The sequence below is a fragment of the Brachycentrus maculatus genome, unplaced genomic scaffold, assembly GCF_059751285.1.
Source record: "Brachycentrus maculatus isolate JH-2025_06_01 unplaced genomic scaffold, ASM5975128v1 h1tg000003l, whole genome shotgun sequence".
NCBI lineage: Eukaryota > Metazoa > Arthropoda > Insecta > Trichoptera > Brachycentridae > Brachycentrus > Brachycentrus maculatus.
Window position 1 is genome coordinate 1,309,832 of NW_028280758.1, and position 17,946 is coordinate 1,327,777.

The 17,946-nt window shown below is 33.3% G+C and overlaps 1 protein-coding gene across 4 annotated transcripts in view; it reads left to right on the top strand.

Moving 5' to 3' along the window:
- Nucleotides 1–17,946, top strand: part of RapGAP1 (Rap GTPase activating protein 1) — a 562,680-nt gene that overhangs the window by 419,156 nt on the left and 125,578 nt on the right. Inside the window, exon 1 of one of the 4 annotated variants that reach the window (XM_088265273.1) lies at nt 3,226–4,553. The exons of the other annotated variants lie outside the window; for them this stretch is intronic. Coding sequence (XP_088121399.1) covers nt 4,491–4,553 — 63 coding nt within the window. The 5' untranslated portion in view covers nt 3,226–4,490. Of the gene's footprint in view, nt 1–3,225; nt 4,554–17,946 lie in introns of those variants that run through there. 4 annotated transcript variants of the gene reach the window in all.

Sequence of the window (17,946 nt, forward strand, 5' to 3'; positions counted from 1 at the left end):
AAATATTTCATGTTAAATGCTATTTTTTCATTGAATGTTAGAAAATATTTTTTATTATTGATAAATAGGTAGTTTCCACACGATATCGTCGGTATAAAGTCAAAAACTTTAACTCTAAAAACCCTGTTTTAATAATCCGTGTTATTTAAAACTTTTACCCTGAATAAAATACCCGCTAGTAATGTAATACTTTTAAAACCACATAAATATGACATTTCAAACTACTTAATGTGTTTTGCCAGTAACGTTAAAAACTTTATAATACTGCATCGTTAAGTTAATATTGCATATTTTCGAGTTAAAGTTTTTTACCACGATATAAAGGATGAGTTGTTCTTCCATATTTTTATGAAAAAAGAAGGAAGTCTGATCATCCCATGGATTACGACCATATTACGATCATATTGCATTAATTCTTGAAACCTGTATGTATGCAATGGTCTTAGATCCTTCCGCTTACCGGTAAGGTTTTCGATACATTTGTGAAGTATGACAGATTTATTAAAATTATTCCTTTTTTAACATCTCATCCGTGGGATAAGTAATCCAGTGTCCGAGATAATAACTACATAACGAGATAATAACCGAGATAATAACTAATACAAATATTGATGAATTATGAGTCGATTCGAATGCCTATATATTGATGAAAATAATATAAACAAAATTATATTTTTTATGAATTTTTGCTATTTTAAAATTAACACATTATGCAAACATCGTTTATTTAACCATAATGCATCCACAAAATGTTTTTAGTACCACCCACAAAATTTCTTATTTACAATAATTTATGGGAAGATTTGTATAATTCACAGATAATCGATTCACAAATTCAAGCTTATTACAATCCCACAATCTTTAAGCATAATTAAAACCCATATACATAGCTTTGTACAGTTGTAATGATGGACTGAATATATTATGACTACCCAAGAATAACTTTGTTACTCGAAGCTCGTTGAAAATTATATAGGCGATATACACGCAGGTGGGTTTATAATAAAACACACGTGTATTTTTAACAATAATAAAAAAATGCATGAATATAACATATTTAGAACATATGATTCAGATTATTATCTGTAAGAAAAATTCATCGTTTAAGAATAACACTATTGTACAATAAATTATTTTTCTATCTAATTAAGATGGGCATATGAAAATTATTTTAGGTAGTATTTTCGGGTCAGTCGAGAAAGATGTGTGGAGAAAGGGTGAACATGAGAGGACATAATGGATTTGTAGATAAGTAAAACACATCAGCTTAATTGATGTTATTTTGAAGGTATTTAATTTATTTTTATTTTTAAAGGAATAACCCGCAAAACCTCTATTTTAGGGGCTTGTCCTGAAGGATAGGAAAAGTAAATTAGAAAAATACCCAGACCAATTGAAAATAAATCTTTCTTGAATTTATTTTGCGAACCTACGCCGCCTGTTTCGCAGTCGAGCGTCTACCCAACTACGCCATGGCGCCTAATATTTGAGTAACACTGAGCGCGATTTTCGACTTCAGTCTGAAGTGTTAATAATGAGCCAATATGACCTATATTGCCAAACTAGAAAGCCTTTGACTTTCTTGAGCACATGTTGCATTCGATGTATTGAATGTTTAAAATACGATGACATCATCCTTGGCGTAGCGCTGGCGCTAAAAAATAACAAAAAACGACGCTTTGAGATAAACCAGATATGAACTAAGTTTTCATTGTGTTAGCGTTGATATCAAACCGCTTTACATTTGTCCTACTTAGTGACTAACTTAGATGAAAATAATAGTAAATAATTGGAAGACCGAAGAAAACTTGGCACAATCAGGTACCTATGTCAAATACTTGAAAGTCAGGAGTCTAAATGATCGGCGGGTTTGTATGAGGAAATGCTATGACGTAGAAGAGGCGAAGAATGTTTGCAAAGACAGAGTGGTGTGACGTTCTATTATCTCTGCTTACTCCTGCGGAGAAGCGGCGTGATGGTTACTTAGTTTTATCGATTACAATTTTTCGACGATTAATATTCATCTGCTTACGTTGCGCGCATATTACTTTCTTGGCACAATGAAAGAGAAAAGTGTGTCAAACGTTCACAAGCAGTTGTTCAGGATTGATTAAAAATTATCTATTAGTTACGGTTAAGTATTTTCTTGGGTTCTTCGGCCGGTTAGCAGTTAAACTGGTGTTGAGTTAAACATCTGAAAGTGGTCCGAAAGAGTGCGAGCTGAGAGCATTATTGTGTACCAAGATCTACGGGAGGCACTGAGAAACTTATTCTATACGCGGGTTAACTTATCACGAGTGTTATGTTGCAAAAAATGTATGCAAATTACATCAGAATACGACCGAATATTTGGAGATATGAACGGGTGATTAAAAAAATATTTTCCTAAATAATCTAAATTAGTTTTAATAAATTTGATATATATTATTTTGAGCTAACTATGTATTGATATTTTTTCCTTCAAATAGTTTAAACTCATGAACATAAGGTGATATTCATTCAAATAAAAATATTTAATATTCCTAATACAATCACTGTTGTTAAGGGGATATTCACAAGTACAGAATTCATTCCACCTGAGACCACCGGAGAGGTCATAAGTACATTAGATTTTTTTTTGTTGTTTTTAAAATATGTATGTACATATATAGAAAAAAAATACTCCTTACTTTCCAATAATTATTTTCTTTTCAAAACGATAATTATTTCGAAGAAATACTTCATTTTTCAATGGAAAAACGGTGTTTTTAGAAAAAAAACAATAACGTCGAATGTTACCTTGATTTAAATAAAATTAAGTTATCGAATACTGGGCCTTACACAATAAATTTATTCAGTCTCTTATCAGTATCAAGTTCAATGAACCTTTATTATTTTACTGAGAGTAATCTTTGTATTATTCCTTACCGACCTGAAATAATATTGAATAATTATTTGATTCGGCAGTCAATTTGTGGTAAAATCTACCCATTTTTAATTTAAGTTTTACTCGGTAAATACCACAAAAGATTTGAAGAAATAGTGGTGCTTACTAAGTAAAACTTAAATTAAAAATGAAAAAAAATATTTGCTTACACCTAACACTACACCTTAATGAACGTTCGAGCAGTTCCGTCTCCTTCGCTCTTGCGCCGTACAAGGGAGAGAAAAGAAGATATGCATTGCTCGCGATACTCCAAACACACGACTTGCGAGGGAATTCAAGCTAAAAGTCGGCACGGCCACATTACGTTCTCGAACTGTGGCGTGAGCGGACGCATCACGGATCCGATCCGAAAACCGGTTGGCGCGTGTTCCAAATTTAAAAGTTTGTGACAGAAGCGCCGTTTGCTGTTTCCTTCGAAGCAGCCAGCGAATCACATTTTTTTAGGATAACAGCAGTGATTAAAAGTGAAGTGTTTTTTTTAATTAATCGAGTACTTTGTGATTAGTGACCGTGATAATTGTCTCGGACAAGTAATTGAAAACATTGATTTGCCGTTACATGGTACAAACATGGAAATTTTTAAATGATTACCAAAATAGTGATCAGTGAATAAGCAATACTGTCGGTAGATCTCAGTTCGTCCGCCTGTTATATTTCGGTCTTCATGTCAAAGACCTCGCCGAATGCCGTCTTGTCCTGACGGCTAACAGGACCAAGTGTTGTGACAGTTACATAGTCCGCAGGTTAGATTGCCAAATTCCCGAACCGACTTTATTCGCGTCTACAACTTGCGCCCGATGGGATACTAACGAGTTGACTTGTCCGTTTGCGTTTTGCGTGGGTCGCGAACTGCAGTTTATTCTGACGCTGCATCTGTGCCCACGTTGGGTCCAGCCAATAAATCTGAGATTACTGCCATTTGTTTATTTATTGAGATATCACTGTGAATATATCCACAAATTGGTGTATCAAATAGTGCTACGTTTAGTAAATAGTAAATGGTAAACTGAACAACGAATTCTAAATAGTGGAGTACTTGTTCGTTGAAAAGAAGTTTTTATTTTGTTGCTAGATTAAGAGCAGTTGATCGTTCGGATTCCAAAAGGTTCCATTTGAATTTTTGTTGTTACTAGATTAAAAGCAGTTGATCGTTCGAATTCCAAAATATTCCATTTGAATTTTTGTTGTTGCTAGATTAAAAGCAGTTCATCGTCCGAATTCCAAAAGGTTCCATTTGAATTTTTGTTATTGCTAGATTAAAAGCAGTTGATCGTTCGAATTTCAAAAGGTTCTATTTAAACTCTAGATATAAATCAGGGTTGCTAGGTCGATCCGGCCGCCCTATGTAGTTGTGCGCCCTGGAATAGCTGCAAAGCTGGTGTCTCTGTCGCGCTGTTCAACCCTCGACGTCAAGATTCCGCTCATAAAGCAGAAGAGCGCGGACAGGGCCGGTAGCTATCTGGGCAAGAAGTTGGTGGCCGCCAGCGATGTGGGCTGCAGGGCCGTGGTGGTGAAGGGGGTCCTGGACGGAGCGGGGGGCCGGGGCTGGGTCAGGCAGGCCGTCATGGGAGTCCTGCGCTGGAGGGACCTGCCCGGGGTCAGGACCAGTCTGGATAGTTCTAAAGAGGTATACCATATGTTTTAAATCAATCGAACCAATAAATGTTTTAAATCAATAACACACGAGGTAGAAGCTTTATGCTTATAGGAGATTTCAATCCTAAACTATGACCCATCCAAACGCAGATAACTTCGATTATCCAGACTAATAGAATAAAAGAAGGGTGTGTTGAGATGGTTTGGACATGTGGAACGTATGAGTGAAGAAAGAACGGTTAAACAAATTTATGAGGCGAATTTAGTTGGAAAAAGAAGTAGAGGACGACCGAGGAAAACTTGGCACAATCAATCATATGTCAAATACTTAAAGGTTCCCGGGTCAGGAGTCGTAATAATCGTCGGGTATGTATAAGGAGATGCATGAATGTAGAAGAGGCAAAGAATGTTTGCAAAGACAGAGTGGTGTGGCGTTCGATTCTCTCTGCCTACCTGATGGTTAGTTAGTTAGTTAGTTAGTTAGTTTTAATATAATAAAATTTAGCCTGAGGGCAACTTGGCGCAACCAGAAAGTGGTCTGGTCAGAAGCCGAAATAATCGTCTGGTATGCATGAGGAGGTGCATGAAGGTGAAAGAGGGGCGAAGAATAATTGCAAAGACAGACTGGTGTGGCGTTCTATTCTTCTGCCTACCCCTGGAGTGAAGCGTCGTGATGGTTAGATAGTTCTATGTATATAAAAATAAAAACAAATAATTATTTTCTGATCAAGCTCCATTTTAAAAGTGCTTTTTACCAGCTGAATCAATTTAAAATTTAATTTAAACTGATGACTGAACAATGTGATTAGAAAGCAGAAAACAGTAATGTCTCTGTTTAAATTTTAAATCTTTTCCAGCTGATTGCGCGGGGTACAATGCGCTCTTACTGTTGGAATGTACTACTATTATTATCGTTGTTGTTCTTGTCCCGAATGAGTATCTTATAAATACCATATATCTCAGTTAGCAACATTTTGAGTGTGTCCAAATACTTGTTCACAAATCTGGATTACAGGACTAATTATAGGAGTTATTTTTCATATAATTTTTTGACATCTCATTTTGAGATAATAACTCCTATAATTGGAGATAATGCAGATTTGTGAACAAGTATTTGGACACACTCAAAATGTTGTAAATAAATTATCTGGTCAAATTATAAGCTTAAATAAAAAAAATGAGAATGATATGTTCTAGCGTTTCTCATGTGTGTGATTATAATCCAGGATTCGGACCTCACATACTAATAAAAAGAGTTTCTGCTCAATAAAAGCTTCTTTCATCTCACCAATAGATGTCTCTAGTGAAGTTCTAGAGATTCAAGAACACTGTTTCAAAATTGGTTCATATATATATATAGAACTTCCAAGAATTTGAGTGTAAATTGATCACTTAAACCAGCCTATGACGGTCGTCAGCCCCGTAAATGCCCAGACATCCATACTCTTCTTCATCTTTTATTATTGACAACCACACTACTTAAATTCTTGGAAGTTCTATATATATGAACCAATTTAGAAACCTTGTTCTTGAATCACTAGAACTTCACTAGAGACATCTATTGGTGAGATGTAAAGAAGCTTTTCATTAAGCAGAAACTCTTATATTAGTATGTGAGGTCCAAATCCTGGATATCAATCACACACATGAGAAACGCCAGAAAATACCATTTTCATTTTTATTATTTAAGCTTATTATTTGACCAGATAATTTATTTACAACATTTTGAGTGTGTCAAAAAAAAATATATATAATATGAAAATAACTTCTGCAATTGGAGATAATCCAGGTTTTGTGAACGAGTATTTGGACACACTCAAAATGTTGTTAACAAGTACTTATTTGGAGACACTCAAAATGTTGTAAATATTTAATTTTGTTTCGTTTGATAGCTATTTTTCTACACCTAATAGTTATCAGTGAATTGGAAAGCTTTTGCTTATACGATTACAGCGTTGAATACTGAAGTCAATAAGAAAGTGATCAGACTAGTTTCATATGCCCGAAATTAACTTGTTTTTTTAAACTATACAAATATAACTGTTAAGTAATAATTGTGTCTGAATAAACGATCAATCATTTGTTCTTTTTCCTTTAAAATTATTAACACGCAAAAAGTCATTTAGTTACATAGAAACTAATCACAAACTTGTGATATTCTTATTACATATTATATATATTTATGTTTTTTTTTTGGTTTGGTTTATAATCTGGCAATATTATTTCTACAGACTGTTAATTTGACAGTTGACAGTTGATTTGTCGTCAGTACGTTTTGCCATTTCACCATGAATAGACTGAATGACCATTATGCGCGTCGTAGGTTCGGTAATGGGCCGAAAACAATATTCAGCTTGATCCTCTTTTTCGACTCAAAATTTTGTTCACCGATGATGGACATTTTTGGTTAAATGGCTATGTCAATGAGCAGAATTGCCGAATTTGGAGTGGAGAAAACCCAGAAGCCTCAGTCGAGATAGCCTTAATCCATTAAAAGTTACTGTTTGGTTTGCTTTATGGGCAGGTGGAATCATCGGCCCGTATTTTTTTAAAAGACGATGCCGGCCAGAATGTTACGGTCAATGGAGAGCGCTACAGAACCATGATTACTGACTTCTTCGTACCTGAGTTGAATGGCATTGATGTGACAGGGCTGTGGTTTTAACAAGATGGCGCAACATGCCACACAGCGGATGCCACAATAAATTTATTTTCGGGAAATTTGAATTTGTATACGTCCAAAAAAAACATCCTATAACTTCTATCATATTATCATTAAATCTGTTAGCTTGTTGATGTTGTACTAAGAGGCAAAAACTCTACGAAATAATCGCCTCTTTAAATTGAAAACAAAATATACTTCCGTAATATAAATTGGTGTAAGACCTGCTTTAGTAGGTACCCCATTTCCAGGTATACAGGTCGATGAAAATTGAATGTTATAGGGTTTTCTTCGATGTTATAAGATTTACTTTGTAAAGCTAATTACCCCTTTTTCTAGAAGCTGAAAATGACTCAGCTGTCAAAATAACGGCCTGAGGGTATTTTTGGTAATAATATTTTTCGTTTATTTGGGAAGTAATTTTTTTGGGATGGAAAGATTGATAATATTATTCTTGGAAATATTATATTTTGTATAATTGAGAAGTACGTTTTCTAGGGATGTAAATATTGATAATTAATTATAAAGAAAGGAGAGTGAATCCTGGGAACAGAATGAATGGTGCAGTGAATTCAGTTATACTGAATAAAGCCCTATCAGCGAAGTCTAAACTGGCAGTACACAATAGAGTCCTGGTTGCAACCCTAATGTATGGAAGTGAAACATGGAGTTGGCAAAGTTGTAGGAAAGTGGAGTTGGAAAGGATGAAGGTTGAATGAATGCAGTCGAAATGCGTTATCTCAGACGAATGTGCCGCAAAACGTTGTATGATAGATGTTCAAATGGTGATACAAGGAAAAAATGCAAGAGATAAGCAATGTCGATAAAATTAAGAAAGGTATGTTGAGATAGTTTGGGGATGTGAATAGAATGAGTGAAGAAAGAGTAGTAAAACAAATTTATAAGGAAAATGAAGTTAGTAATAGAACCAGAGTAAGACCGAGTAAAATTTGGCATGATCAAGTATTAGAAATACTTGATCATGCCAAATTTTACTCATTTTTTTACAGTGGTCAGGTCAATACTCGGAATAATCGGCGGGTATGCATGAGGAGTTTCATGAATGTGAAAAAGGCGAAGATTCTTTGCAAAGACAGCTTGGTGTGGCGTTCTATTCTCGCGTGATGGTTATTAAGTTATAGAAAATATTATTATTGCAAAAGTTGTCAACAGAATTTCCGAATTTGACTGGTTTTCAGCTTACTAAAAAGTAAGTAAATATTATTCAACCTCTCTGTTAATAAGTTACATAAACAGACGAATTAGCATCTTCCTTGTGGACCGAAGTGACAGAACATGATCCGTGAGAATTTCCTGATATTTTTCATTTGAATCGCTTCACGGAGTTCGCCCAACGCAATGCCTGTGCCAAGAAAAAAGAAGAAAACTCCCCTGAGCAACGGCTAATTTTAACGTTTCATCAAAGCGCTTTTGCCATCTTCCGGTTTGATGACGTCTCTCCAAGCTCCTTGCCGAAGTTGCTGAAACCCAGATTCTCAAGATGTGTGCATTCCTGACTCATTTACATCATGACAGGATTAGTTTGCTGAAATGTGGGTGTCGTGACTTAATATGTGACATAACAGTGGTTTATGTTTAATTGAATAAACCCCAGTCTTGATTAATTTTACTCTTTTATCATTCATCGTTCATTTTGTGTAAAACCACTTTGTATTACATAAAGTGAACGATGAATGACAATGACAAAGTTATACTACCATACCACAATGTTAACAATGCTATTAAAATACAAAAAAATATATAAATTGATTTGGGAGTCACTTTGTGGTAAAATTTATTCATTTTTAATTGCAAAATAAATTAAATAAATAATTATTTTCGATTGGTATGGGTGTTTGTGATGTATATATTCATATCTACCTTCCCTATCCTTACTATCCTTCCTGCAGACGAGCTTCTAAAATAGAGACTTTGCGGGTTTTCCCTTTGGAAAATAAATAAAATAAAAAACTTGGTAAATATCACTATTTCTTAAAATCTATTATGATACGTGTTTCGATGCATTCAGCATCATTTTCAAACACCGTATGTGAAGTTTACACATATGGAGTTAGATTCATAATAGAAAATGCATAGAATTAAGTGTCACAATAGATTTTAAGAAAATGTGGTATTTACCATGTTAAATTTGAATTAAAAATTAATTCATTTCTAAAAAGGGATTACAGTAACAACGAATACTTATTTATTTACTACGATTTTCACTTCATAGTGGTTGTTGAGGTAAAAATTGTTTGAGAGGGTTCACAACATAACAGGGAACACTGAGGGGAACACAAATATTAAACAACAGTAAAACATATTTTATGTATAATTTTATTTAAAAAATGGACAGCCAATACAGTTGGATAATTAAGATCAACTGGCATATTATGAAATATGTAATGATACATATGTTATTCGTAAAATAATAGGTAACATTATACATTTTTTTACTCAATTTAATGATAGAGAGAATAAGCCCTTTAATATCTCAATAACATATGAAAACTCCAGAATCTCAATACGAATCTGGCTGTACGAACACTGGATATCTCTAATGCGAACTGCAGTGGATTTATCTAATGAATTAATGCTATACACACGTAATAATAGGCTCTCTGAGCTACATGAAAAATATCCATAATTTGTGTTGGCGCCGCGCCAGCCCACGGCTTTCCTATGCAGACTGCGGCTGTGCAACGATGCACCAGCATTTCAAAATACTGAAATTTAAGATTGAGAAATAAGATAGTCAACAACTCCATCGAAAATATAACGTAGAAACAAATTACAGTTAACTCGAATCGAGTAATGTATTGTAAGTGTTTTTGTAACTTCAATATTTGTAATATTACAACTAATTGTGATATAAATGATCATTCGATTCTAAATATTGATGAACTTTTTCATACACAAAAAACATACGATTTCTTTGCACAACCCTGAAGGAATCACTCATAAACTGTCCAAAATATATCTTATAGTTTTATAAATCATGACATCAAATTTGACGGGTCCGGTATTTCTCGCTATAGTACCAAAAGCCGATATATCGGATTTTGGTAGTCAAAGGGTTATAATCTCATTGTGTTCGGGGTTGTATTACACCCTTCTTCTTCTTCTTCTTTCTTATGATCCGAGGATCTGTCTGTTCCGTTATCCGTCTCTTGTGACATGGTCTGCCAGCCGACACGCCATCGCTTTGGAGGTCTTCCAGGTGGTTTTCTTCTGTCTGGGCTATCTCGAAGAGCAATTTGGGCCAGTCTATTTTCTTGCGTTCTATTGACATGGGCATTCCAGAATCGTCTTCGCTGTCTTCCCCATCTGACTATCCTGCGTACTACACATTTTCCGAATTTCCGTGTTCCTTATTCAGTCTTTTAACGTGTTTTCGGTTATGCACCTCAATGTCCTCATTTCTGAAGTTCCTAGAAGAGATTTGGTTCTCCTCTGGTCTCTATCCTATATGTAGCAATCGGTCTTACACACCTTTTTGTACCCTCAATAGATAAAAACGTATGTATCTAAAAACCTAGAATCATATTTAAAATAACACATCATCATCTAAACATGCGATCGGATAAAGGATGAACATTTATGTGTTTCGCAATTGCTTGTATGTGCAACTATAAATACAAATTAATGGCGTGCATAATTTACCATCGACCTCAATAAAAATAATAGAATTCTGACCCTACGTTGATTGAATGAATGACGTTTTAGAAAAGTATAGGTATTCAAGTAAACTTTATATCTGTTTGAAGCTTCAATAAAAGTACTTATGAGCGGGCATGTCAATTTGTATTACAAATTATCAATTTATTATAAATTACGCCGAAACAGTTAAACGGTCGCTAAAATAGTATTCAACTAATGTTTTCAAGGAACCACGTGTGTTTAAAAAATATTCATAGTTTTACTATAGAATTAATATGTTAATAACGTTTCACAACTAGTATTTCCGTTAGTTATTTAAAGTATTAAATTGTGAAAGAAGCATTGGAACATCAATATGCTCATGTAATTAAAGCATACGTGATTTCGTTCTTATGTAATACCAGCTCGATGACATTTCATTAACCTGGTCGTCACTTAGAAATCAGTAACACAATCGATACATTTCCAATCGTATTGGATAATTACTTATGGATTTAGAACACCTGTGTAGAGTAACTATGTAATGTACTTAGTACGTGTCTATTTTATTGTGACGGTGTTCGTAGAATTGCAGGGTATTTTTGAATTCCCAGTTGGGATGATATATGGTATATTGTATGTAGTGACCCATTTCCGCTTTCCAGGAACATAATTTGAGGCGTGTGACCGTCAAAAGGATCGGTATAACCCATAATCTGCGTCAGGTAGCATAGGCTTAGGGTGACCTTTCTATATTTTAAAATTAGGTTAACATAAGTCAATTTTGCTAGTGAAATTTCATCAAACGCTTTTGTTATATTCGACTCAATTGCATATGAATGATACAATTAAAATTCCTCATATTTTACTACTACTCTACCATCACGCTGTTGCTTTGCAGAGGTAGGCAGAGAGGATGGAACGCCATACACTGACATACACTCCTACCTTCCCCATACATCCATACGTCTAGTTATACTATTACAGACCTTTTACATGACCAGAAGGCTTTTTACATGACCAGATTTTAGAGTCTGGTTGATTTGGTTGTGCTGAGGCATTCTTGGACGTCCTCATTCTGTTCTTCATCACAATAAACAAATATATTCTCTTAGTCATCTTCTCGTCATCCATTCGCCCCGCTTATCTAAACTTTCTTAATCTTTTCAACTATCCCTAACTTGGCCCTAAATTCCTCCATAATACCTTTTCTAAACGAGATCCCTTTTGTACATATATTGAGAACAAATTTGATTTTTTACAAATGCTGAGTAATGAATTATAGTAAAAACTTTTCATTATAATAATTATTTCTCTAATGTCGTATTATACAGGTATTTCGATATTTAATAGTTTCTATAGTACGATGATTACAATCGACAAAAGTGTTTTTTGTTCGTAACATTTTCTAAAGAAAGTAATTATATACCATAAAGAGATCACCATTTCCAATCGAAGAAAGAAACAATAAATTCACCGCTATCGTTCTACTTTAAAAAAATATTTATACGCTTTGTTATTATTGAATATATATTTCGAGTATCTAATATTATTTTTATTTAATAAATAGGAAGTAGAATTATGCAGGTTCGCTTTAATTTATAATGACAGGAAACGATTTCAAGGCAATTTCCTAAAATATTATTTTTATTAGAAACAATACAAATTACACGTTGTTGAAGTAATATTTGCTGACAATGTATTTTATCGTAATTTATTATCACTTTCGATTATTCTTCTAAAATGAAATCAAGTTATTATTTGACCTTGTGACAAAAAAGTTATAAAAAAATATGAATTTACACTGATCCCCACCTCCTTCAACCTGCCATCATCCACTTTGTCCATATGTTGTTTAGTAATTTACCTTTGCTCTGAATCCCATGTGCTTGAAATCGATGTAAATGCAGCCCATTTTTTATTTTAATTTTAATTTTTTCAATATAAATTTTTCAGTATACGAAGGTAACATGTACTTAAGAGCATTCCCAGGGCTTACGACCTGGCGTAGGCTGGCTTAAATGATCATTTTATGGACCGCGATGTTCACTATTTCATACTTAACTATCGAAAGCTATATGCATATAAGTATACAGTATTGTAACAATCGTATTCATATATGAGATAGAACTGACCGATACTGACCAAACTATGAGATAAAGCTGCCATCTGTTGAAAACTTTTTGTAAAGCAAATAGCCTTCTCCACTAGAATAAAACTATGTAATACGTCTTAATATCGTCCTTAGTATTGAAAAAGTAAAATAAAAAGCCTAAATTCGGGAGCTCAAAAACAACCATGTCAACACAGACTGCAAATAGTTTATTTTACATTTTACAAATAAGTATTGTATATTGGTACTGGTAGGACGATGTGTCGATTGAATGATTGAAATATCGGTACCTTGCCTCAATTCACTTACCCGTGCATCATAATATTATGCCTAAGTATATTCCACATTCTCACTATCATTGTTTTCCTGCGGTTTTCGCACGTTTTCTTCACCCCTTTGTATTGTTCCTTGTCGTAGCGCTGCAACAATGGCGGTCTAGTGTTGATTGTTTTTTTTTTTACTTATAATCTTCCATGCCGTCCGCCTTCGGCTGCCTTATCTCGCAACGTCTTTGTTTTCATTCACTGCGTATTTTTAATGAAGAAGCCTTCGTCTATCGAATAAACCACATCGATTAATTAGCGAAATCTGCCACGGAGAGAACAATCGGAATGTATAAAAAACTTATCTGATCCATGTTGCAGCTTTTACGATCCGTATTTGCATAAATTTACAAGCCATAATACGTTTATGGTACTTTGTTGTTGGACGCTGAAAAATAGTAGAGGATGAATATTACGAGAACAATCGTTTTTAAATGGTAGATACAAGTTTTTCATTTCAAATTGGACGTTTTACTAACCATTGGATGCCTCACTGATCAAATTGGACGTTTATCTAAACAAGTTGTACGTCTAACAAACGAAATTAGACGATACATTGTATTTTTTTAAAAGTAAGAATTTTTAAAAATATATTCAAAGTAGTACTCATGATTCAAAGGAGTATTGAAAATATCCTCTGACAACTTCAGGAAACATCGCGCGCACAGACTATGACAGCGCGCCGCGCAGGCTTGCCATCTTGACGACTAACGCACTCGCTAGTCTTAAGAATAAAATATGTGGGCATATATTCACTCGTATGTAGTGCTAATATGAATAAATTTTTATAAATTCCAACTTTTTAATAGAATACAATAAAACGTCCAAGTTGTTTTATAAAACGATTAATTTGATTTTTTAAACGTCCAATTTCATTTGTAAGGCATTCAATCATTTTACTGTTTGTCACAACTAAGCCAGTCATTTGTTAAACGTAATCTTTTAATAAACATTCCACCTGGAGTACTGTTTTAGGTGCAGCTAAGCGCAAATTGTATTATGGGCTGAGATAAAGCTTTGCGTTTCCCGCAAATACCAGCGGAAATATGACAACGCTTACAAAGCTTTGACTACAGCTTTAGTTTGTTTCATTTTATGGTAACAGTTGCTAATATCATTGTACGATGAACGTACATTATGTACAGGTATAACGGCAACTAAACGCGCTCATCCAATCAGTCTGAAATGAGAAAATAGTTGAGTTATTGCCGTTAGAGATTTCCCGAAGGGTACGGTTTTATACAAGAGAGTGATTTTATTTATTTATTTCATAGATACATACATTTTTTTAGTATATGTATTACGGCTCTTTAGGCATGGCCTGCGTATTGAGCATTGATAGAGTAACATACTTGCTGAAAACTGTATATACCTATCAGATGTTATCTCTTCGTTCTTCCTAAAAACAACACTTTCCATTCCTCGCCATAACACATCATTTTTCAGTAATTCCCTTTCTGTACAAGCGGCCAAACTATGGAATGAATTACCTCTCCTTTTAAAAATGCACCTTCACTGATAACTTTTAAGAAACGTCTAAGACATTACTATCTATCATTGGAATCCTAATTGTCCATCCCTTAGCTTTTTCCCTCTACCTCCTTTCCTAAACTCCTATTTTGTAATTTTCAATCAATTTTTCAATTTTTTATAAATACTTAATATTAAGTAGTTGCTTAATTAATACAAAAGTAATTTGTAATTTATACATATATAAGGTATCAAACGTTTGATCAATACCACTAGTCTGTTTTTGGTTGGTAGGACGATATTTCTTTTTAGCAATCAACCCGCCAATGTACATATTTCTTTTCTGTACATGACGATTAAATACATCAATAAATAAATAAAAAATTCTAGAGATCTTAAAAGGATGAAATGTAAATAAAAATATGTACATATTATTTTTGTTCCAGAAATATTTTATAAACACGTGTCCTTTTATTTACTCGGAAATAAATGATATGACTATTCCCCGTACGATACTACCATGAATTTCATATTTGAATATATTTTCCAAGATCTGTGAGTTCAAAAGAAAATTTTGTGCTGCTGTTGCAATTCTCGAGGGAATTTATCGAGTCTCGCTCCAATATTTCTATAGAACTATACGATCGGTTTTCTTTTCACAAAAAAAAACATATTTGTTGGTTTTTCATGTTACAAGAAATATAGTGGTCAATGGAATGGTGATATTTTTGCAAACAAATATCTAAGAAACCTCAAATAAAAATAAATAAATAATTTTGCTTCCTAAAAGAAACGTTATAAATCGCAATTTCTCTAGTGTTTATATTTTATTTATTTAACACGTTAAACGCCAATACTAAAATTTGACAAATTTTAATTTCACAATCAAAACTCTTCGGTAATTTACGTATTTAAATAATATAATGTATTTATTATTATTTTTTTTATTTAACGATGGGTTCCATAGTTAAAGCAATTTAGATAAAGCTCTTGATTGAGGTCACCGGTGCCCCCCATGGCGTTTAACGTTTTAAAAATAACAATAGCAATTTCAACCAAACCAGAAGTTAAATGGCGAGATTTCATATTTTACATCATCATGTTACAGTAACATAGATGTTAAAAATAGAAAAAAAAGTAAAATATATGTTCAACCGATTGTACTTATTACTGATTGGGTGTTGAGTGACTTAACTTGAGTCATTAATTAAATGCTTTTACACAAATACCACTAAATACCACGTTTCCGAATGTGTTTTTGGGCTATTTTAGGTCGATGACTGTGCTAAAACACCCCAAAATCCTACAACTAGATGAATAGACATGTATTTCCTGTTTTGCATCAGTTTGTATGAACGTACGCACTTAGAAACAAAAAGTTTATTTCTAATTACTAGGCTAATCGTTTTTGTGATTCTAAAACCATTATTAAATTAGTGTTCCTATATGCCTTATCGATAGTCGTGTTTTCAAGAAATGATGATCGGAAAAAATAATTTCTGTTGAAATCTAGATTTATTATTTTTATTTGTAATTACATTTCTCACGGAGATAAAACAATTTGTGGTAAGAGGATATGGAATTTTAGACTTTTACAGGGCTTACACACGTCATCGGCCTGATTCAGTGATCACTTTGTACACTTATGTAACTTTCACAATTTTTTAATATTTTTAGAATTTTCATAATATTAGCTCTCATAATAAGAATTTGTATATTATATTACTTATTAATATTAAATTAAATAATACTGAATGATATTTTTTCAAACTCATACATTGTTCTTGACCACGTTTATTTTTTGTACTATTTTTCCATCCGGTTTCGACAAGCACCCTGTCTTTTTCAGGGATAGATACGTACTAATTAATTACTTCTATAACTAGAAAAAAAATGTGTTTATTAATGCAAACACGACTAATTTTGAGAACATCTGTAGTTCTCGAAACTAGTCGTGTTTGTATTGATAAACTGAAATATTTTAAAACTCTTTTATTTTTATATTTAATTCATTATTATATTTAAAATCATTCATTCATAACGTATTTTTTTCTTAACATTTTCTTAATTATATATTTTTTAATATTACATTCATACATGGTTTAAATACTTAATAAAAATAAATTTAGGTTGGTTTTCGATTACGTATGTACATAATTTGGTAGTATGGAAATTAAATCACATTATGGAATTATTATTTCACGGTTATTATACCATTTAGTTCCACTAGCTATACTAATTTACATTTCAAATTCTTGTCTTTCTGGTACACACACTCACATATGTAATTAGTGGCTAACACAGTTTGGTTTTATCGTGTATGTTTTAAGTAGATACTTGACAACTTGTGTATATATATATTGCATTTACTTTCTTAGTGTGGTATGCTATAAGGGAGCTAAATATGCCTCATAATCTTAATACTTCGACGTTAGTACATTTTAAGTAACTAACTAACTATCCGTCACGCCGCTCAACTGCAGGGGTAATCAGAGAGAATAGAACGCCACACTACTCTGTCTATGTACAACGTTACCGTCACAACGAAACAAACCATTATGCAATCTTTGGTGTCCCGTAGTTGAAGTCACTAATTCCAGAAATAAAATACAAAAGATAAAGGAGAAAATTATGGCACTTGTTTTTAAATTACATTTAACCACCCTTCCGGGTTATGCCCCATATTTTCTTTTAGCTAAAAGCTCGTTAAAATTGCATTGAAGGCTGCTTGATTAACTGCATTGTTTCTTCAAACCTTTAATTTATTCTGAGACTTCCCAGTATTCTCGAAACGGCAACTTAAGTAATTTCAGGAAAATCAAATATAAACCAACCCTTTCGCCGAAATGTGTCTGCTAAAAGTGTCAATAATATAAAGTGGCTTCTAACTCTTGGGGAAATAAATGTTATTCCAGAGTGATGGAGAGAAAAACATTAAAATTGTTTGAAAAAAATGTCGTTTTAATATTATGAATGACCTGGCAATGCGTCAATGGTAGTTAAAAATAAATGGTTCAAAATATTGAATTTTAATTGCAATGATTAAAGAAAACACTTGTTTTTTACCACTTAAGTTTTATTATAGACTACATGTTTCAGAAGTTAAACTTCCATCATTCAGGTCTGTATAGTAACTGAATGACAGTTATTATACAGACCTGAATGATGGAAGTTTAACTTCTGAAACATGTAGTCTATAATAAAAGTGGTAAAAAAC